The sequence below is a fragment of the Pteropus alecto genome, unplaced genomic scaffold, assembly GCF_000325575.1.
Source record: "Pteropus alecto unplaced genomic scaffold, ASM32557v1 scaffold287, whole genome shotgun sequence".
NCBI classification, from domain to species: domain Eukaryota; kingdom Metazoa; phylum Chordata; class Mammalia; order Chiroptera; family Pteropodidae; genus Pteropus; species Pteropus alecto.
This window is the reverse complement of record NW_006439718.1, coordinates 1,194,307-1,218,836: the sequence shown is the minus strand read 5'-3', so window position 1 is coordinate 1,218,836 and position 24,530 is coordinate 1,194,307. Positions and strand designations below refer to the sequence as shown.

Sequence of the window (24,530 nt, the reverse complement as noted above, 5' to 3'; positions counted from 1 at the left end):
TCTAACTCCAAAGCCAGGCGCGGAGGAGGAGGAGGAGGAAGAGGAGGAAGAAGAGGAGGAGGAGGAGGAGGAAGAGGAGGAGGAGGAATAAGAAGAAGAAGAGGAGGAGGAGGAGGAGGAAGAAGAAGAAGAAGAAGAAGAAGAAGAAGAAGAAGAAGAAGAAGAAGAAGAAGAAGAAGAAGAAGAAGAAGAAGAAGATCGAAGAAAATTATAGGCTGAAATCTCTTATAAGCATAGATGTGAAAATCCTCAATAAAATATTAGCAAACTCAGCAAGACATTGGAAAGGTCATACACCATGATCAAGTGGGATTTATTCCTGGGATGAAAGTTTGGTTTGATATCTATAAATCAATTAAAGTGATACAGCACATAAATAAAATGAAGGATAAAAATCATATGATTATATCAATAGATGCAGAAAAAAAATTTGACAAAATCCAGCATCCATTTATAATACAAACTTTCAGCAAAGTGTGAATATAAGGAACATGTCTTAATATAATAAAGGCTAAATATGACAAACCCACAACTAACATCATACACAACAGGGAAAAGCTGAAAGCTTTTTCTTTAAGATCAAGAACAAGACAAGGATGTCCACTTTCACCACTTTTATTCAACATAGTTCTAGCCACAGCAATTAGAGAAGTAAAAGAAATAAAAATCATCCACATTGGAAAGGAAGAAGTAAAACTGTCATTTTTTGCAGATGTCATGATACTATATAGAGAGAATCCTAAAGAATCCACCAAAAAACTATCAGACTGATAAATAATTAAGTAAAGTAGCAGGATACAAAATTAATATTCAAGATAGGTTACATTTCTATACACCAATAATGAATTATCAAAAAGAGAAATTAAGAAAATAATTCCATTTACAATTGCATCTAATAAATAAATAAATAAATAAACAAACAAACAAATAAATAAATAAATAAATAGAATATCTAAGAATAAATTTAACTAAAGAGGTAAAAAACTTGTATTCAGAAAATTATAAGACATTAAAGAAAGAAAATGAAGAAGATACAAATAAACGAAAGCATACACCATGCTTATGGACGGGAAGAATTAACATCATTAAAATGTCCATGTTACCCAAAGCAATCTATAGATTCAATTTAATCCCTATCAAAATACCAATGGCATTTTCCACAGAACTTAAACATATAATCCAAAAATTTATATAGATCCACAAAGATCCCAAATAGTCACAGCAATCTTGAGAAAGAATAACAAAGTTGGAGGTATCACAATACCTGATATTAAACTATACTACAAGTCTATAGTAATCAAAACAGCATGGTGCTGGCATAAAAACAGACATGAAGATCAATGGAACAGAATAGAGGGCCCAGAAATAAACTCACATCTATATAGTCAATTAATCTATGACAGAGGAGGCAAGAATATACAATGGAGCAAAGACAGTCTCTTCAATAAATGATGTTGGGAAAACTGTACAGACACGTGCAAAAAAATAAAACTAAACTACTTTCTTACACCAAATATAAAAATAAACCCAAAATGGATTAAAGACTTAAATGTAAGACACAAAACCATAAAACTTCTAGAAAAAAAACATAGACAGTAAACTCTCTGACACTGGTCTTAGTAATATTTTTCTTCTGATATGTCTCTTTAGGCAAGGGAAACAAAAGAAAAATAAACAAATGGGACTATTTCAAACTATAACATTTTTGCATAGCAAATGAAACCATCGACAAAATGGAAAGACAACCTACTGAATGGGAGAAGATATTCTGCAATGACATATCTGAGAAGTGGTTAATATCCAAAATTTATAAAGAATGCACACAACTCAACACAAAAACCTATCAAATTTAAAAATGGGCAGAGGACCTGAATACACATTTTACCAAAGAGAATATACAGATGGCTAATATGCATAGGAAAAGATGCTCAATTTCACTAATCATCAGAGAAATGCAAATTTAAACCACAATGAGATATTACCACATACCTGTCAGAATGGCCATCGCCAATAAATCAACAAACAAGTATTGGTGAGAATGTAGAGAAAAGGGAATCCTCGTGCCTTGTTGTTGGGATTGCAAATTGGTGCAGCCACTATGAAAATAGTTTGGAGGTTCCCCCCAAAATTAAAAATAGCACTACCATATGACCCAGCAATTCCACTTCTGGGTATTTATCCAAAGAAATTCAAAACACTAATTTGAAAACATATATGCGCCAAAAGGTTCACTGCAGCATTATTTACAATAGCCAAGATATGGAAGCAACCTAAGTCCTCATCAATAGACAATTGGATAAAGAAGTGGTGATACATATATATAATAGAGTATTACTCATCTATAAAAAAGAATGAAATCTTACCATTTGTGACAATATGGATGGACCTGGAAGGTATTATGCTAATTCAAATAAGTCAGACAAAGAAAGACAAATACCATATGATCTCACTCACATGTGGAATCTAAAGAATTGAATAAACAAACAAACAAAACAGAAACAGACTCATAGATGCAGGGAACAAGCAGATGGTTGCCAGACAGGAGGAGATTTGGGGGTATGGTGAAAAAGGTGAAAGAAGTAGTGCAAACTAGTAGTTACAAAATAGTCAAGGGGTTGTAAAATGAAACATAGGGAATATAGTTAACTACGTATAGTGCCAAGTGGGTACTAGACTAGTCAGGGGGATCACTTTGTAAATTATGTAAATGTTTAACTGCTATGCTGTACACCTGAAACTAATATAAAATAATATTGAATGTCAAATGTAATTGAAAAACCAAAAAGGGGGTGGAAGGTGAAGGGGAAGAACAAATTTTCAGATATAAAACAAGTCAGGAAGATGTGATGTACAGTATAAGGAATATAGTAAAAGCATTGTGATAGCATTGTACAGTATGAGATGGTTGCTGGACTTATGGTGATCACTTCTTTAGTTATATAAATGTTGAATAACTGTGGTGTACATTGTATTTCTTCTCAGATTGGTATCTAAAAAATAGTATCTAGAACTAATACAATATTGTATGTTATAGCTATATTTTAGTAAAAATTTTAAGAAAAGTCTGAAGGACAAACCCAAGTGAACTATTACCTGTTCCTCCATTTAAATCAGCACTGGGAGGGCTCCAACCTTAACTTTACTCACGATTGAGAAATTTCTCATGTCATGATTTTACCGATCATCTTAGAAAGACTGGAACTTCTGCTTCCTAAGCAGAATTTCTTTAAGATAAACTAGATGAGATATTATCATTCCTGACTAGGTGAATAATGAAGTATGTGGCCACATCTGGCCCTGTGTATAAGGAACAGGTTGTCTGGAAAATCAAAACTGCCAGAGCAGAAGCTAGAGGGTCAACAATCCATTGGGATGTTCCATGAAAGCCCGTGGCAGCAGATCTTCCTGGAGTCAAGTCTCAGTGTGCATGTCTGAAAAAGAGCAAGTTTAGCTGGAGGCTTTCAAAAGTTCTTTACCACATTACTCATCTGCAAGTTAGTGCAATGCCCTAATTTTAAAGGTGTGAAGACTGAGGTGCAGAGCTGTCATAGGAGGTATGCAGAACAGAGCTAATGTGTATATTTTCTTTTATTTGTGCAAAATCTACAAAGAATGCTTTAACCTGCTCATATGTATCACTTGTGCTTTTTTGTACATCTTCTGTTTGCCTAGATCTTGATATTAATATATTCTGTTATACTTGCACATGGAATGAATATGCTCATTTTTTCAAAAAAAAGCACAGATTGCTGAGAAAAAGTTAGATATCTAAAAAGAGAGAGATTATGTGAATTAAATTTGTATTGCTACCTATGAAGTCTGGCATCTACTCTTTCTACCTTGATTATTTTTAGATTGAGCAGTCAGTCTAAGTAGTAATCAAACAAATGCATATTAAAACAATAAGAAGATGCTATTTTTTAGATACCAATCTGGTAAATCTGAGAAGAAATACAATGTGTAAATCTCTTTCCATCAGCTCATCTTTTTAAGTAGAAACAAGGAGCAGGTATGCCCCCTGCCTGCCCGCATGTGCCACTTCCACAGGCAAGCCTGCATATAGGTATCTCCTAGCCTTTCTCTGAGACTTGGAAGAGCCCAGATGGACATGGATGGAAACTGCACCAATGTAAAGTGAATGTTTTACAAGTCCCAAAGACTGTTCAAAGCGCAGTGTCTAGCATACACTGCATTTACTAAGGATCTGTTTGTTGGCAACTGATTGATGATAAAACATGCTTCTAGCCGGAACAGTTCTGAATATTGTAAAACCTGAACTTATGGATCTCAGGCATTTATTCGAAAAATTAGTATGCATGAGAATAACCTGGATGCTTGTTAAAGTTTATATCCCCAGTTTACATGCCCAGAGGTTCTTATTCAGCCTGCACAGAGTGGGCCCTCGAATCTTCATTTTTTAATAAGTAGCCCAGATGATTCAGATGTAGGTGATATGAAGACCATGCTTTGAGAAACTGACCCATGGACACCAGAGAGGCTATACAAGATGAGGTCTCATCTCATGAAGCATATTGCTCATAACTTTCATTCATTTCTTCATGTATTTATTTAACAGGTATGTATCAAATATTTAGTGAATGCCCTACACACAGGCACACAGAGAGATAGAGCCTTCATGGTGCGTGTAGTCTAACAGGAAAGAGAGAAGAATACTGACTGTCCCAGGACGATGTGGCAGATGCAGGCACTCTGGGAGCACCGAGCTAAGGTCTGGCCCAGACAGGGGTGAAAGAGGGGGTGAAGGTGACATCTAAGGAGTGGTTCTCAAGGAGGTGACTCCAAGGCTGAGATAGGAGTTAAGAAGATAAAAACAGGGGAGGAGCATTCCAAGGCGTAAAATCTTGAGTCAGCTGGACATATTTGGAGATTATAAGTAGTTCTGTATATTTAGAGTACAGAGTTAGGAGTGTATATGTGTGTGTGTGTGTGTGTGTGTGTGTGTGTGTGTGTGTGTGTGTGTGTGTGTGTCAGCGTGAGGGAAGCAAGTCCAGGGAGGTGGCAGGGCCAACTCAGGAGCGGCCTTGTACACAAAGTATGCCAAAGAGAGTCTCAGAAGGTATTAAGCAGGGATGACATGTGCAGCTCTACATTTTAGAAAGTCAGTTGTGGCAATTCACCCAGAAGTTACTACCATGGGAAGGTTAACACTTCACCTTCCACAAAAATCCTCCGTGAAAAATACCTGGGAAGAGCTTGATGCTGCTCTCTGCTGGCCAGAGCAAAAATCTTTCCCTTTAAGTTGATACTTTCCTACTAAAGTCAAAATAATTTTTACACTGAGTTTGTATAAAAAATAATGTTGAGTTTTTAATGTAATTAAAGAGAACAATAGTAAAAACAACTCTCACTTGTGTTCTGACTTTGGCCTGGGTCTAAAGACCATTTTGCCAAGTGGAGCCTTACTTCTGAGAGCAACTGCGTGGAGTATACAAGGGTCCGTATTCAACAGCACCGTGGCTGACTCAGACTTATATGCATTAAATTAACATAAATTAAATAAACCACTCCTCATGTCCATTGAAGTTGTTTACAGAGAAATGTATTTGTGGTTCTGGGAATCATTAATCAATGATGCAAAGGTTGCACAGAATAATTATTGTCCCAGGTATCACTGGAGGCTATCAGAGCTCTAATACTCACACAAAGAAATGAGTTAAGCTGCTGCCATCCTGGTGGGGATGGGCCATCCAGAAACCTGGAAGGAGGCTATGCCTTGAAGTCCCCTGGGCTCTGTCCAGCAGAGGCCTAAAAGCAAGTGCTTTTGAGATAGCATGAGAGGAGGAGCCAGAGACTCCCCACAGGGCTGCCTGCCCAATTTGTGTGATGGCCTTGTGAAAGCAGGGGGTCTCAGATTTTCTGAGCATGGGTACGAGCCCACCTCAAACACCCTCTTGTGGGTGTGCTTTCATTTAGAAAACACACAAGGCCCAAGGTTTTATGGAAACATCTGAATTACAGGAATTTCCAATTTGCATCCAATACTTGCTACAAAATGTCTCAACACGAGTAGAATGTATCAGGCCAGGAAATGAAAATAATGCCTCCCTCTACACACCCACAGACACACACCCTCCCCCCACCACACACACACACTCCACCCCTCCAACAGGCAAACTTTCTGTATCTTTGTTTGAACACATTCATGGTTCAAGGGTCAGTGCAACAACCCTTCCTTTCTCTATCCCTGACAGTATGCATAGTGGACAGGGATGAAAGCCACAGTGAACCAGGGCTAAGGCATGCACAGGAAGGCAGTTTGCTGTGCTGTGTCACAGGCAGAGACGATATGTGTGGTGAGAGACCTGGAGGCCTGCCTGCCTGGGCCAGTGTTAACCAGAAAGTTTACACAGGAAGCACTGTGGCAGCTAGAGTCACCATCTCCAAGATCCAATATGGGAAGAGTGCTGAAAGACAGGGTGGTGGAGATTTTATGTAACTTACCTGACACTGTGGATTGGGAGACAGTAGACAGTGAAAAATCAATGAACTTAGAGTAAGACAGCTCAGAGATGAAATCCCAGCAATTCTAGTTAGTAGCCATACTAGGCCCTGTTTTTGTCATCTTTAAAGTGGAAATGATAAAGCCTCTTTCACAGAATCATGATGAAACTGGATGAGATGCTATTTGAAGAACACACAGAACAAGGGCTCCAGCTGTTCAGTCACTGACATTTTTGCCAATAATGGTGATAAACAAAGAGCAAAATGAAGCTCTGAGTCCAGCCTAAGCACTTGCCTTGTGCCAAGCTGCCCTCCTGGGCATGAATTGTTAACATCTGCCTCCTTGGTGATGGTGGTGAAGTTGCCATGGCAGCCAGCCTCTGCCAAGCCATGTCCCCACCTGTTCTCAGAGGGGCTCCCCTTGTGACGAATTCACCCAGCACATGCCACTCCTCAGGCCAGGTCCCCAGGCATTTAAGAGCAGACCCAAGTCATGGCTGCAGGCAGACTGTCCACTCTCCAAGCCCACACACTGTGCCTCTGCACACATAGCTCACTCCCTAAACATGGCCTCCTGACATAGCTTCACTCTCCAGTTCAGCAGATCTTTCTGGAGCACAAATGCTATGTCAAGGATGAGACAAGGATGAATCCAAGCCTGACCCTGACTTTAAAGAAATTACAAGCAGATTCAGAAATAATGGTAGAGCCATGTGATAAGAGGGATGCTGGTGGTAGAGTGGGCAGGGTGCTGTGGGAGGCCCAGAGCTATGAGTGTCCCGCAGATGGGCACACCAAGCCAGGCTCACTCAGAAGGAGCCCTCAGCTACTGGGGAGTGATGAGTGGGTGGGCATGGGACTGTGAGGATTTGGCTGGTGGGGGTGTGTAAGGGCCCAGTCACGAAAGTCCCATCTGCCCAACAGCCAGCCAGGGCTGCTCCACAGAGTGCTCTCAAGTCTAGATCTGACTCCTCTCTTCTGATCCAAAGATGTTCTTGAGCTCTGAGGCCTACTCCCCTGGATTCCTCCCTGCCTTGCACTTTAAATTCAGGGGCTCCTTGGTTTTACCACAAGCAAGCCAGGCCCTAAATCCAGCAACTTACCTCATTTCCACAAAACGTTGCAATGGACACTGAACTCGTAGAGCGGCCCCATCCCTGAAAGTCAGGTCTCTCATGGGCTCTACTCTGACCCACTATCTCATCCTTTACCATCTCAGCAGGACCACAGACCCATTTAGACCCTCAAGTCTTCCATTCTTCCCAAGCACTCGCCACAGCAATTCCCTAGTCCCTGCAATTTTTTGTCTCACAGGAGCATCCCATAGGCCGGCTGGAGCCCGGTTTGAATTAAAGTGCTTCATCATTTGCACCAACAGGCCCTTTCCCGCATCCTTGGGGCCATGGCTTAGGTGCCAGGGTTCGTGCTGCACTCCTTCTTCCTTCTTGAAGTGAGAGAACAAATCCCAAGGGACTATTAAAAGAAGAGCACTGGCTGCAGGAACAGCAAATATAACCCATTGAAAGCTACCCTGACACCAGGCAGAGTTTTTGACAGGAACCCTTTGATCTTTGACACAAACTGATCAGTCAAGAAGTATAATTCCATTTAAAAGACAAAGGAAATGAAGCTCAGGAGTGGGCCATTGGGCCTATAAGTGGTGGTGGGATTAGATGGGCGGGATCTGTACAAGGTTCTGCCTGTAGTGTCCTCCCATCTACTCCCAGGGAGCCCGCCAACTGCGGCCCCAGCCACTCTCCTCCCAGACCTACTTCTTCAGGGTTTGATTTCTCTGACCCTGGAGGAACTCAGGCTGAATTGAGAAACAATCTCTCTAACAATTTACCAAAAAAAAAAAAAAGAGGTAACAAGAACAAAAGAAATGAAAACAACTCATGAAAAGAACAGTCCAGACAAAAACAAGAATCATCTTGCTCATGCAGCTGCTCAGACTCATTCATGTGGGTTTCTTGCCCCTAGCTGACTCTCCTAGCAGCAAGGGGACACCAAGTACTAAGTGGCAACAAGACAGCTTGACCCCCACTGGGTTCTGCTCCCTCCTGTCTGCACAGCCTGACATCCCTGCTACCACAATAAGCCGCATGTGGTGCTTCTGACAGCTTCCCGCTGTGCTACACGAAGACCCAGAAAGAGTGAAGTTTAAGTACGAGACAAGAGGATGGGAAAACAGCCTCTTCCTGATCCTGTCCTGCCTCTCAGGAACTGCAAAAGTCAGTCACCTATGAGCTTCAGGCTCTTGTTCCCCTAACAAGACCCCTGAGGGAAATGACACTCAGCATAAACAAGACTCTCAGAGACCAGCACAAGTACCAAGGACATCTGCCTGCTACACAGACTGAGGTTGGGACTAGCTCTTGGCAATGACCATAAACTCCAGACCTTGTGTATAGCCCAGCCTAGTCAGGGCTGAAACCACCAGGCAGGCCTTGGGAAACATATGGGAGCTGGACCTTCTACAGAAGCTCTCCTTGGAAGAACTTATTCCAAAGAAGAAAGACATGGAAGAGGATGTGGGATATGGATGCTGAATGATACCAAATGTGGCAGGCAGTATTCCAAAGATGTCTCCCAAGAGTGTTGTTCCCAGTGATCTCATTAAACTGTAACCTAGGCACTGCTTAAAGGGACTTTGCTGATAAAATTAAGGTTATGAATTGGTGGATCTTAAATTAGGAAAATTATCCAGGATTACCTGGTAGATGCAATATAATCCCATGAGCTCTTATCAGAAGAGTTGGTGGGAGAGATGTGGTGAAAGAAGGAGGCAGAGGGGCCATGAAGCAGAAGAGGGTCAGAAAGAACTGAAGGATGAGAAGACTTGACCTCCTGTAGCTGGCTTTGAAGATGGAGAGAGGGGTTTACAAGGCAAGGGATGTGGGTAGCCTCTAGAAGCTAAGAATGATCCCTGGCTGGCAGTCGGCAAAAAACAGGGATCCCAGTCCTATAGAAGCATGGAACTGAATTCTGCCAACACCTCAATGAATTTGAAAACAACTTAATTCCTAGAGCCTCTAGAAGGTTGCCTATACCTTGGTTTTATCCCTGTGAGACTAAGCAGAGAACCAGCTGAGCCATGTCGTGCTCAGACTTTTGAGATAATAAATATATGCTGTCTTAAGTCACTAAGTTTATAGTAGTTTTTTATGGCAGCAATAGAAAATTAATACACCAAATTAAACCAAAGCATTGCCAAGAAGAGATTCATCTCTTCTTATCAAAACAATGAAAAGAACAAATTTGGAGACAATGAATAGCCCAATATTTTCTTACCCTTTCAGGACAGTAGGAAGGAATAGCTGCAACTTGAGATCTTTCTAATATTCACCCTTCATGTCTGGGTTTATCACCTTGGCATTATAAACATTTGGGGCTGAATAATTATTTTCTGGTGGAGGGTTGGGCTGCCCTGAGTTTTGTAGGATGTATGGCAGCATCCTTGGCCTCTGCCTCCTGGATGCGGTAGCACCCCTGACCCCAAGCCACAACAACTAAAAACGTCTTTAGATGTTGGCAAATGTCCCATGTGGGGGTAAAGTTGCCCTCTGTTGAGAATCACTATTTTATATAATCTTTTGGGGGCATAAATCAAATAAAAGTGTTTATAGTAAGAAAGCATTGATTTCAGCTATTTTTCTTTTCAGTTGACTAGGCATTTACTAAATATACATTTACCTATATGAACATATTAATATATGACATATCAAAACTATTATCCACTGTTAGCCCTTGGCAGCTGGATATTATGAATACATATGTATAAACATTTTCTGAATGGCTTCTCCAGGCATACCTGAAGTTGGGCACCTGGGGCTCCTTCCATTAAGGAGCATCAGTACAGTGTGAGAGGCAGACACGTGATCTAGTGAAGATTGGCCTGTGTGCAGAAGCACCAAGAGGAGGTGATACAGGGGGTTGTGGAGACAGTGACAAGGGAAAGACCAGTTTTCTAGGTCTCAGAAAGGGGAGCGGTCGAGACCAGCTTCAGAGAGTCAGCTGCCAGGAGTCTAGCAGGCAGGATACCACAGGTAGATGAACCACCATGAGCAAGAGCCTGGTGTGAGGTGTGAGGGGGACCTGCAAATGCGCTCTAGCCTGGAAGCTTTGGGTTAGGCTGGTATAAGCAGGACACGATGTTGTTAAAAGCCTGTGTCGCTTGAACCGTTAACCAAATCTGAAAGCAGCTAACTTGCCGAAAATTCTGTAGCAGTTCATTTGGCCAATGCACTCCATGCCGGTCCTTCTATCCAACCTCTGGAAGGAGCAAATCCCAGCTTAACAACTTAAGGGAGTCTCTGCAAGAACTCTGCCCTTGGAAAGGACATGCCTCAGTTTCTATACCTTGCTCATGCCCATCACAGGCTCTCTGAGTTTATCTCCTGCTCCTTGAAATACAGACTGCTTACCCAGTGAGAGCCCTCAGTTCAGATCCACTCCTATCCACCCTGTAGCTGGACTAGCCCTCAGCTCTCTCTCATTCATCTCTGTGTGGTCCTTGCATGGCTTGCCAGCCACACTCTTCCCATTCCTCTGTTTTTCTGGGGCATCTTCTTCACCCACACCTTTTACAGAGGAGTTGATGAGACTCTGAGGTCCACCCAACCCTAAAAACCACTCAACCTTTGGAAAGGGAAGATAATTTTGATGAGCACCTCACATGTGCCCAGCTCTAAGCTAGTCTCTTTGCTTCCATTACCCCATTTAAGCCTTACAGTAATCTTGTGGCATGGTTGCTAAACCCTCCATACTAAAATAAGAAAAATTGAGGCTCCCAAAAGTTAGGTGACATGCCATTTAATATGTGGTTACATTGGAATTAGAACTCAGATCTGTTCTACTCTAAGACATGTGCTTCATCTTCCTCATCTTTCTTAGACTTGAGTAAGAGTAGCCCTCTGCTGGACTCACATTTTAGGGTCCCCCCTCTTACCTTCCGCCAGTCATACCAAGAAGACATGCCTTGGGCTCCCAACTCAGCTCCAGGCATCCCAGACCATGGACTTCCCTGCTGACTGCCCCAGCCTGCCTCCTGGCCCATGCACACTTCATCTCTAAGTTCACCCTTCTGACGGCTGACAGTGACACCATTGTGCTTACCCTGAGGCCTGAGAGGTAAGGGGGTTGGGGAAAGCTTGGACATATAGGTTGGGATCTCCAAACACATCCACCAGGCCCCCTCAAAATGTGGGATGTTTCCTTCAGGGTAGGCAGGCTGCAGGCAGAGGCCAAGATGCTGAACTACAAGGTCAAAAAATTTAAATTTGAAACTGGTTTGCCGGGTTGATAAAGATCAGTATAGGAAGTTAGAGCATGTTTCATCTAACAGTTGATTAGCTTGATTTATACCTTTTAAACATTTTGATGCAGGGCATGTGGGTTCCATTTGCAGGCCTGCTCTGAGTGCATAAATTCAGGAACACGCCTGTTATTTTTGCTTTTTGATTTTTCTTTTTTATAGTGAAGGGAGCCATCACTTCCCATGTGAGTGAAGAAAGTTTAGTTCTCTCATGTCTGATTATCTTGAAAGAATAATTATGATGAGCTGTATTACCTTTTCATGATCAACAAGCTCTTGTAAAATAACTTGTCTTTCTCGACACAGTTCCAAGAAATCTTCAGAGTGCTGACTTTCGTGTAAGGCAGGGAAGAATGTCAGCTGGGTGCAGTCCACTCCCACCTCATCTCTCTTGCTCTCATCTTCTTTTGGTGTCAGTTCATCTGCAGTAGCATAAAGGGACACACAGTTTTGACATGAGCTGCCTGACATCACAAGGAGCGCTGTGCAGTCTGGCCTGAGTCACTGAGAGGAACTGCGATGTTTCGGGGCAGGCGTGAATGGTGTGCATCTCAGTGTGTCCTCTGGAGGATACCACCCCTCTGACACTGTGGTATGGTGTCAACACCCTCAGGTTGATTCTCTCCAGAAGGTGTGCCAAGCCTGGGTGCTCTGAAGCTCTCGAATGACCACAGGACAACATTTCAAAATTCATCCTCGTTAATCAATAAAGCTAAGCCCTGGAGGGTCAGGCTGGATTTACTTTACCTGAATTTCACTTTGTTCACTCTTTTAAAACAATGCTTTTTAAAAAATTAGGAAAGCACTATCTTCTTAATGTAAAAAAAAAAAAAAAACTTAGAAAACCCATGAAATTGTGAGAAATAAAACAAATATCACCCATTTCTCCAGAGATAGTGCTGATAATAGCAACTCTCATTTAGTAAACACTTTCTCTGTGCTGGGTACTCTTGATGACATTTTCCACCTAGTCCTACCCAGGCTGTAGATTCTACTTCATCCTAGTTTACAAATGGGAAAATGGAAAGAGGGCAGGTGCTTTGCTCAAGGTCATATGGCTGCCATGAACTAGAGGCAGAATCTGAACCAGATCTCTCTGAGTCCAGTCTGAGCCTCCCATCTCTAGCCTATTTGTCCTCACTATTTACAATTTGATTTATTTACTTCTGATATTTTTCAGTACATATATGTATAGGCACACACTCATATGTAATTTTTGACACAATAGGAATTATATTGCATTTACAGTTTTTCTTTTCTAATATTTTTTTCTCAAAATTATATTATGAGCATTTTCCCATTTCATTAAATGTTCTTTGAAAATAATGTTCTATTTTGTGGCTCTTTCATAATCACCTAATTCATTTTCTATTTTTTAGAGATACAGATAGTTTCCATTTTTGTACTAACTACCATAAATGTACTGTGCTGCAGTCATTTGTGTACACATTTACACTTATTTCCTAAGGATGCACTCCTGAGAATGAACATTGGGTGCTGGCTAAGCATATACCTATGTGGATTTCTAGATCCTGCTCCTCCACCCTGCCCTGAGTGTCCACCTGCCTGGAACAGGCACACTGCATGACTGTGAAGTCAAAGGATTACCAGTCATTTTCTTTATACCAAGATGCTCACCTCTTTGACCTCCACCCCATCTGGAAGTCTCACATATGAATGAATGAAAGTGTCTGTTGCTCACAGCAGCAGCCAACACAGGATTTTCCCATGCAGGGAGAATACTGTGTAGTTACAGGCACCCATGAAAGCATGGTAGATAACCACGGCCCTTTATTCCTCTCTGGCTGAGCTCCCTACTGTGGAGTGGGGTTCTGTATATTGGAGGTCAGAAGATTCAACAGCTCATGACCATAGTCTAATAAAATCAGCATACACTTTCCACCACCGCACTCTCTGCAGCCATCCTTTCTGAGAGAGAGAGAGAGAGAGAGAGAGAGAGAGAGAGAGAGAGAGAGAGTAGATAGACTATTGTTGTTGGTTTTGAGGTGGAGAGAAGAGAAGCAAATGGGTATGACAATGTTATCCCAAGTCCTGTATCACAGTGAGATCCCCAAATTTACCTGTGATCAGAGCCCAGGATCCTAACTTCTAGGCAATACTACAGACTGGCAAGTTAGCCAGTTCAGTGGAAAATCCAGTACTCAGGCACTAAATGCGATAAGATGACCAGTGCTAAGATATTGTCATTTAGGAAAGGATATGACACTAGCTGCAGCCTAGGATACAGTAAAACTTACAGACAGGGAGTGTCTACAGTAAAAGACAGAGTCTGGTAGAAACACACAAAATCAGAAATACAGTATGTATGTCTTTGTGTCTATTTGTGTACTTGTATGTGTGGTTTGATGGGCTCATGCCAAAATGACCTCTGAAAACAAAGCCTGGATTTTCAGCAAATTGATTCAATTAAATTCTTCCATGAAAATTATACAAATAAAGAGTATATGTAAACATAAAAAATGATTCAGAGTACTTTTTTTTTTTAGTTTGGGCAATACAGTAATCCCCTTTATCTGTGGTTTCACTTTTCACAGTTTTAGTTACCAGTGGTCAAATACAGTCTGAAAATATTAAGTGGAAAATTCCAGAAATAAACAATTTATAACTTTTAAATTGTGCACCATTCTTATTGGCATGATGAAAACTCCGCAATCTAGCTTCATCCTGACCAGGATGTGAATCATTCCTTTGTCTAGTGTATCCACGTTGTATATGCTACACATCTGTTATTCACTTGGTAGCCTTCTCAGTTATCAGATTGCCTGTCTTGGTATCAGAGTGCCTGTGCTTATTTTACTTAACAATGGCTCCAAAGTGCAAGAGTAGCAATGCTGGCAATGCAGATATGCCAAAGAGAAGCCGTCATAAAGTGCTTTTGTACATAAAAAGGTATATATGTATAGGAAAGACATAATATATATAGAGTTAGGTACCGTCATGGTTTTAAGCATCCACTGGCAGTCTTGGAATATGTCACCCACGGATAAGGGGAGACTAGTGTAATAATGACTATTTTATCTGTCATTTTCATAATCAAAGAGTTTAGTGTAAAAAGTACTAAATATCTATTCTATCCATTTTTACTCAAAAACATTCTGTTATTTTCCTCCTATGTATTTTAGGTCACATACTGAATATGCATTTGATCTGTCTGGGGGCACATTTAAGGTTTTCCCAATACAGCAAATTGATGAGATAGTTCCCCCGAAAAAAAATGGTTATTTTTGCAAAGTTAATATAAAATTTTCCTCCTATGGGAGTGATGAGGTCTGAAATAGGTTCTTCTTCATCTTGGGGAAGACAGTATGAAGAGAATCTTAGCACTACCAACTCTAGACTTGTAGCATTTTCTTTTTTCAAAAATATTAATTTTATATTTTTAAGAAGATATTAAATAAAACCAAGAATTGGCTTAAGTTTCAAATAAAGAATAGATAAACTGATAAACTGAATACCTTGGTTTAAAGCATTCGTTTGAGAAATATCGCCATTTCTGTCTTGGCTTTCCTGAAATAACACCAGAGAAAAAAAGAGAAATTAAATCCTGGATACTACCTATATGCACCCGCCTCATTCCACAGATTCACAGACACACACACATACACGTGACCCTTTCAAATTACTCATATATTCAAGATTCAGATGCAAGGGGAGAAAATGCTAAATTCCTAAAGGACCACTATAAAATGCAAGTATTAATGTTCCTGAGTCAAAGGGGAAAAACCCACAGTCTTCCATTAAGTAAGATTTACAGTAATTTCCAAAGATGATGCCAAAATAGGATTAGATAGCAAACTGGACTTCTGTGGTATGGGCCACCCTGTAGAGGGGATCAGGGACCAGAGATCTGGTTCCATAGCCAACCTTTGGCTTTGTCACCTACACAGTATACAAGCTACTTATCTTTCCTGCCTCCATTTCCTAAGAAATATATCAAGGGAAAAATACTGTACACCACCAGATGTTTATTAACAGTACATTAAAAATTCAAATGTCTACTGAATAAATGAAATATAATTTTTCATTAGATTTTATAAAGGATTTACTGGGGATAAAAGATTCTGAGATTACAGACTAGAATATAAACCCATTGTCTTGAGTTGCAGTATTTGGAAAGCTGCCTTTTAGAATCCTCTTAAATCAGAATTGTTCAATGTGGAAATGAAAAACGATTAACAGAGTTTTCTATATCCACTACCAATCCAACTGGCTCCCCAACCTTTAGAAGGCAAAAATGTAAGTTTCATGACACAGAGTTCAAGCTTCATTACAGCAAACCCCCAGGGTCTGCCTAGATTCCATTGTTTGGGAATACAGTACCACTTCAATGTCATTTGGACTAAGTGGGTCACTGGCTCAGGCTTGCAGAAATAGCTGAGTTCAAGATATTTCCATTGTAAAACTTGTTATGAGATTTGCTTGTGTAATAATGCCCATAGCAGTGCTGGTCATGACTGCTCTGTGACAAATAACTTGTGTAAGCTGACAATGCCATCACATGACTCTTTCTAAACCCTAGCATCCAGATTATACCACCGGACTTTTGTGAATATCAGCGTTGTCTGGGTCAGTGGTATACATGTGAACCACTCACCTACTCATTTACTCACGCATTTATTCATTCATTCAGGTCGTAGTTATAGCATTCTTTCTATGTTACCTGGTAAGATTAGTGATTCTTTTCTTCTGTTAAACAGCATCAAAAATAAATTAGAGCACTCTTGCCTTTAACTACATACATTTTCTCTCAACCTGCCCATATCGAAACTCTCCTGAAGCACACCAGATGAAAACAACCTGAGATGGAAAAGCTAACGAGTCACTGTCCTACATTTCTGACACTGAAGCATCATTTTCTTGCACTGAACTCTTACCTTGAGCCTTTCTGCACTCAGGGCCTCCAGGGGAGACAAGCGTCTGATGCGTTTCCTCATGCGAGCGGGTCCTTCTCTCCAGTCCAGTTCCCACCAGGAACAAGATGTGGCTTCTGCCATCTGGCCCCACAAACCCAGCTCCCCAAAAAGCTGTTCCTGGATCCTGGCCCAGGCTTTGGCTGCCTTGATGTCACCACATTTCCTTCTCTGGGAAGCAGAAGTACAAAGTCATCCCTGGACATTTTTCTCACAGGCCTACCTGGCCCCAAATCTCCTGAGGTGAACAGACCAAGCCCCATAATTGTCTGAGAAAAATAGCCTCTTACAGGTACCCGAGCACCCTCAGGGTGTGTAGTGTACTCTCTGGAGCCAAGACCTGGTCCAGAAAAGAACCTGGTTTCTTAATTTTGAGACCATTTAATTTAGGATGGGGGAGGGAAAAGCCATCCACCCTCTAGAATTCATACTACTGGGTGCTGGGCAGAGAGCAACAGGTCCCAAAGGCCTTGAAATTAATCATTGGAGTGGGTTAAACAGCAATTCTATAAAATGGATGGAGAATTTCATCACAGCCTCTGCCCTTCAAAAAGGACAGGGAATTTTACCACAGCCCACACCCTTCAAAAATGATACTGAAAATACTTCTTCAAGTCTTCTGGACTAGCAGTGTGGTGGGAACTAGCAGACCAGCCAGCAATGGATTGATTTGAACAAGTTCTTCCTGTCACTGGACCTCAGATTCTCTAACTGTTAAATGAGAGCTTTGGCCTAGATGATGTCTAAAGGTCTTTGAAACCCTAATATCATATGATTCTAGAATGTTCAAGAATTCTAGAATGTTCACAGAAGCTAAAACCTTTGATATTAATGAAAATAATCCCAGCTATTATCTATGAAAGTCTCATAGTTTGTATATGTGATACTTGACTATTACAACTTCTGCTAGAGTATAATTCAAACTTTTATAAAATACATTGACACGCCCAAACTGCTTTTGTATGTCAAATTCAAGTTTTGTACATCACCTGTCAAGGAAACATTTCAATTCAATTTGGGCAGTGGAATCAACTTTGTCTACAGAGTGAATTTTGCAGTTATTCAAATATTTGATGGCATTTGTTCTAAATTTTAATTTTTCAGAAACTGAAAGGTGAAACAAGAAGCACAGATTTCATAAACTTAACATAAAAAAGAAAGAAATTCATTACCAAGTGTTAAGCTGAGCCCCTCATCTGCTGTATCTCATTTCCTCTACCCACTGGCTCCATGAGTAAAACTTAAACTTGCAAGTCATTTCTATGATCATCATAAAGAAACCAAGTCTAGGAAAGGAGACGTATCTTCTCCAAGGACAACCAGGTGACCCAGCTGAGATTTAAACCCAATTTGTCTGATTCCAAAGCCTTTGCTTAAGCCTAGAGGCTAGACTTCTTTCCTTTTCTAGTATCATTTTATTAATTCATGGTTCCTGCCAGTATTACTTCAACGACTGGTGGACATAGCAAATCTGGGCCTCTTTGGATGGGTAAATCATTCTCAGAACTTAAAAATTTTCATGAAAATATAACAGATGTTATAGTGCTTAGCACATGATCTTTGGCATCAGATAAACTTGGGTTGTCATTCTGTTTTTGCTATTCACTAGTTGTTAAATCTGAAGGAGCTTCAGCTTCCTCATCAGTCAAATTTGGTTAATAATATTACCATAATAATAAAACCATGAGTTTATGTAGGGATTAAATGAGACAATATTTTGAAAAGTTTTGTAGGGTTCCTTACATAGCTTAAGCAGTTAGTATTATTGCTGTGAATAAAGCAAGTCCTATTTCAAAACAAGATCATTTTTTTTCTCCACAGTTCTTAGATTTACATCCAAAACGGTTACAGCATTCTACACAATACTCCAATTGGTTAATAATGAACTCTAGAAAAAATGATGACTATCCAAAGCCTTTAAAAGGAATTCGGTTACATGAAATAAAAACTTGTTTGGGGATAATGTTTCAGCTCCCTGAAAATTTTCACTGTGTTTGTGGTAACATACTGAGAGCTTCATAGAGGATGAACAATCTCAAGCTATTGGGTTGTCTACCCTGAGCATCAAATCAGTCTTTTAAGAGCATCCTCTCCACCCCAAGGCTCCACTGACATAATGGTACTGCATGGCTGCCTGAGATATCAAGGCAAGTAAGTTGTCTTGATATCTGCAACCACACAGATATGTGTCAGTAGTGAGACCCCCTCAGAGATGAACGATTGTTAGTCCATGATAGAAAGCTACATGTAATCCCTGGACAAAGGACATGAGATGACTAAATAGTAAAATCCCTGAGTCCGTGCACTCGCAAAATGCTCTGTTATACCCATTTTCTGTACAATGTAAGGTTCTCTTTCAGTTTAAAGCTCAAGTGGGCCAAATGTCACACTCAGAGGCATGGATTCTGGTATGATAGAAGCAGCTATGATTTTCAGCTGAATAGAAACTCTTAGGTAGCATCATTGAGATTTGTATCTGGGCAACCTTATCCGCTTTCAGTTTCTGGTGCTTTCAGTGAGGCTGAGCCCAGCCCTACTTTCAGTCACCCAACTATGGGGAATCCGAGTGATGGTGAATGGTTATAGGATGGGTAGGTGAGTATCATTCCTCAGGGTTGGTAATGGCGCTCTTTGGAGCCTATACAAAGGAGACAGTACAGAGGGTTCGGTGTATGAGTACACATTCAGGGCCACCACCCCAGTCCCAGGACACCTTTATGTGCATCAGGAGAAGTATCCCCTTGTATAGAAATAACCTACAGGTTCACAGCTCAGAAAGGAGACAGTGCCTTTGCACAAGTTAGAAAATGGTTCTCCATTCATTACATAAACCCTGCCTTGTTCTAGGATGTACAGCCTGGGAAGCAGAATGTGAGTTCCTTTCAGACTCACGTGCTCTCTCATTCATGTGCTCTGGTGCCTCAAATGCTTTAGCAGCCTCATACATTTGTGTGTGTTTGTATGCGTGTATAAGAGAGAAAGATAAAAGAGAGAGGAGACAGATTCCTTAGAGCAGAGTTTGAATACCTGGATCTGGATAGAAAAAATTGTAATATCTTTCTTTCCCTGAATTTTTTAATAAAACAAAACATTTTATTTGTTGCCTAAGCCAATTTTAGTTGAGATTCTGATACTTGGATCTGAAAGAGCTGTGACAAACCTTAATGGATATACAGACACTGAGAAAGAAGTAGCAACACACTGTTGGCCCCTAGAGAGCACAGAAAAGAGTGTGACAAAACAATGCCCCTCACATAATAAAAGAAAGGTTATTTCTGAAATGGTGAGCACCTAGCAAAGAGCTTTAACTAGCAAAGACTATAATGTTTTAAAAACAGCATAGGCAGAAGGAAGCATTGCTGTAAATTACAATAAGGACTTGATATAAGAGTAGAACCAAAGCATCTGGACCACAAAGAAGAGAACAAATATAATTTGGAAAAGGCAAATGGGAAGCTTGGCAGGGCCAGAGTATAGGCAACTGTTTTCACCAGTACTTCTGGAGCGAAGAGAAATTTGGGAGATTAAATATCAGAATTGTCCAATTTGCTAACGATATAATGATGGAACATCATGTAATGACACTTAGGGCACTGGGTCATGGTCATGTTATTTTCTCATACTGTGGGCTCTTGCCATCTCCAGTGACTTCTTAGTTGTGAGTAAAATGCCAAGTTAAAGCAGTCTTACATGACCTTTGACTGAGAGACCTGTGGGCTGGGGCCCCTAAATCTTACTATCATCACCTCATTGAGTGCACCTGAGAGAAGCAGTCCTTGAAGAATGTGGCAGGCTTCACAAGCCTGATTTTTTCCTGGAATTTGAACTTGACTTTTCTGGAAGTGGAGGGGGACCTCCATTGGGAAAGTGTATTGCCCCTTAAAAAAACAGGGTGAATGCTTCAGACCCCATTATCTCCTGCAGATGGTGATTACCTCTGCATTCCTTTAAACATCAAAACAATCTGTCTTAAATATTTAAACACTTGGAAAGTATCCATATGGATTAGTATCAGAATGCTGATTTTCTCAAACATACCTCAATAACTTTAAAACTCTGTATAACTTTCTCAAGTACTCTCTGAATCCCAGTCAAGCCTGCTACTAAAAATGAGCCAGGCCACCTTCAAGAAGGCTGGATTCTTTCTTTCTGGGCTCAGAGTCTCTGCTGAGGTTCTGTCCTGCCCACATGAATTTAATACCCCCAAAGCTCCTCTCCCACTCCTGCCATGCTTGATAAACTGCTTTCTTGTAAGACAGCCTTGGGGGTTATGTAGCTAAACTATGTGTTTCTGGAGTGCAGGCTGCATATCTCACAAATTCTTATTCCAGGGGCATGTTGTGGTCTCCCAAATGAGCTTATATGGAAGGAATTAGACCAGATTATGTGGCTTAAGTTGATCAGAGCCTATTGTATTTTCCCCACCCTTGGGCACCACTGTTTCACCATTCCTTGACCTCTCACTCACCCCAATACACCTACTGGTTCCTTACACCCCACTGTTCCTCCCCTTGTAGTAGGACATCCTAGTATTGGCCTCATCACTCTGTTTGTGGTTATTTATTTACTCTTGGTCTCTCTACTGAGTTGTAAGAACCCTCAAGACATATCAGTGTCATTGTAATCTCTGCCTTTTCTACACCTAGCACAAGCTTTGGAACAGAGAAATTATAAAGTAAATAATATAATTAGTAAGCTTCTAATACTATACATTGTGTTCCATTATAAGCAATTATTTTTTAAAACTTTTATTAAAAACAAAACCAACTAAGATAACTTCTTAGCCATTCCATAATCACATATGGGGCATCTATTCCCTGCCAACTACTGTCTAGGCACTTTATAGTTGTTCTTTACCCTTAATAGTTAGGAACTATTATCCCATTTTAAAGATGAGGAACTTGGGGCTCAGACTGCAGGCCTAAGAAGAGGCAGACCTAAGATTCAAATAGAGATGTCATTGGCATGACAGCTAGTATTCTATCTAGACAGCACAGAAATTATGCTTAACGAGGTGTTTTAAATATCTAAACCTGCCCTCATTAGTGGCAACTCATTGCACTTAGGATAAGATGCAAAGCCCTAATGTGGTGACAAGCCCTATTCACTCCAGCCCTACCTCATCTTCACCCTTGTTCCTTACCAGTTCAGGTCATTCAGTCACTTCTTTCAGTTAATTGATAATATGTAGCTGTTTCCTGACTCTGGATCTTTCACACATGCCCTCTCCTTAGCCAAAAACACTTCCTCGAAACACCTCAGACCATTTCCTTCTTCTTCAGACCTCAATGTAAAAGTCACTTTCTTAGAAAGGGCCTCTTATCTGCCCAAATTAAGGTCTTTCCCTGTTATAATCTCTCCTTGTATCTGTATTTTCCATGGCTACTGCTCATCACAAGTCATAATGATGTATTTATTTGTGCAGTTGTTTAATGTATATTTTTCCTTTATAGTGAAGATATCTGAGAATGAGGCCCATGTCTGTGTTTACAATTGTGTCTCTAGCTCCTAGCAAAGGATCTGAGACACCCTGAGTATATGAGTGGATTAATACATTTCCTATCTCCTCACTTGCTTCAAGTGTAGATCCAAATCCTCACGCACAGGTCATGCAAGTTAGACTGAATTATTGACCACCAATTATTGATTTAAGCAGTCCAGAATTTAGACGAAAGTCCCTTCTGATTTTTTATTTTAGGTTCAAGGTAGATCTCAGTTTATTGTGTAGAGAAAGGAACTGTTTTGTTTTTTACCTGCACATGGTCTTTGTATAAAGATGCATAGAGCTCCTGACCTCTTCTTCTGTAGTTCTCGATACACAACACAAAGTTCTAGAGAAGAGAGAAAACAAGTCACAGTTTAATGATAGTTGTGATTTTAGATAAGAATACTTGCAGGATTTGCTGGTCAAATCAATAACAATCACATGAACGAATATTTCATCTACACTGATACACTCACATACACACATACATGTCTGTGAAATATTTCTACTTTCAGCTATGATGAGTTAGCTGCAGCAAATTAATCTTCCTCCCAAGAATAACTTTTAAAGCTATATTTGAATAATCTGCTTTAGAACAGCAGAGTGCTACCAAGAGGGCCAAGAATTAAGGAACCAAGATCTTGAAGAAAAGGAAACTCACTGAGATGTGCCCAATGCCCAATATCTGTGGGTTTTTTTTTCCCTTGAGATATTTTCAAGTTTGCAAATAGCAGAAAAGGCCGAGAAGCTAAAGTGATGGCTAAGAAGTAGAGAAGCTTAGCAGAGCTTTTCAAAATCTCAGGTGGCTAAAGAGACAAAAATTAGAGTTCAAGCTCACCAAATCATTTAGAACATAAGGGACCAAGAGCCCAGAAATAGGACAATCGAGAGAAATAAGCCCAGCTTTCTAAATTAATGTTCCCCTTTAAGCAGTTGTTGATTGATAAACAGTGTGGAGTTGAGAGGCTGAGAAAATAGTAAAGCTTCCAGCAGTCTCAGTTTCTAGAAATCACCAGGAGTTGGCTTTAAGGGAGGTCTCTGAAGGGTTGCACCATAGAGATCAAGGTAGGCTGGAAACAAACCAGTCCTTACAAAGCTGAAACCCAATTTTCAATAGCTCAACCTCTAAGTATATTATGGTGATCACTGTTACTACAAATGCATGCCAGAAGACAAAGTAACTCTTCTCTGGAGAAAGATCACATCATCTGAGATGTTAATTGAGAATTTGTATACAAAATGTTCCACGATCAAGCAGAAATTACTACATTGCCCATAAAAAGGATCAACAGACAAATAAACAATAAAAACATACCCACATGTATGCAGATATTAGAGTTATCAGACAAGAATCTTAAATTAATGCAAATAATATGATCAAAAATGTAATATGGAGAATTTTGCAAAAGACATGTAATATGAAAAATAACCAAATACAAATTATAAATTTGTAAAATAAATTAATCGAAATGAGAAACTTTATGGGTAAGTTTAACAGCAGAGTGAACACAACTGAACAGAGGATGAGTAAACTTGAATAAATATCCTTGCTAAAAGTATAATGAGATAAAAATATGGAAAATATTTAAAAGATAGAGAGAGTTAGATACATGTGTAATATGGAGAAAGCATCCTGCTTATTAGAATTGGAGTATCAAAAGAAGAGGAGAGAAAGATGGATCAGACTCAATATGAAAAGTTAATGAGTATTTTCTGAAATCAATGAAAGTCATAAACCACAGATTTAACAAATTCAACAAACATAAAACAAGAAAAATACAAAGAAAACCACACATAAGCTCATCACAGTAAAACAAAAAAATGAAAGGTAAAAAATATTCAAAAACACAGAGAAAAAGTCATATTATCTTTAAAGAAAGACAGTGAAAGAATGTAGAATGTAAACTATTCCATACTGAAACACAAAATATAGGAATAAATGATGGAAGAATCAACATAGTAAAAATGACCTTATTATCTAAAGCATTATACAGATTTAATGCAATTCTCATCAAAATCTCATCGGCAGTTTTTAAAGGAATAAAAAAAAAATCAACAGATTTGTATGAAAGAGCAAAAGACCCCGAACTGCCAAAGCCATCTTGAGAAAAAAAGATAAAAATGAGACTGGATGCATCACTCTGCCTGACTTCAAACTATACTACTAAATGACAATAATCAAAACAGCATGGTATTGGCAGAAAAACAGACACACAGACCAGTGGAACAGAATTGAGAGTTCAGAAATAAACCCATGTTTGTATGGGCAAATAATTTTTGACAGAAAAAGCCAAAAACATACAGTGGAGAAAGGAAAGCCTCTTCAATAAATGGTGCT

The 24,530-nt window shown here is 40.1% G+C and overlaps 1 protein-coding gene across 1 annotated transcript in view; it reads right to left on the bottom strand.

Moving 5' to 3' along the window:
- The window catches only part of WDFY4 (WDFY family member 4), a 265,837-nt gene that overhangs the window by 93,961 nt on the left and 147,346 nt on the right, over nucleotides 1–24,530 (bottom strand). Inside the window, exons 40-43 of the mRNA XM_025050333.1 lie at nucleotides 22,461–22,538; nucleotides 16,672–16,878; nucleotides 15,253–15,304; nucleotides 12,032–12,198 (exon numbers count right to left, since the gene is read on the bottom strand). Of these exons, the coding sequence (XP_024906101.1) occupies nucleotides 12,032–12,198; nucleotides 15,253–15,304; nucleotides 16,672–16,878; nucleotides 22,461–22,538 (504 nt within the window). The remainder of the gene's footprint in view (nucleotides 1–12,031; nucleotides 12,199–15,252; nucleotides 15,305–16,671; nucleotides 16,879–22,460; nucleotides 22,539–24,530) is intronic.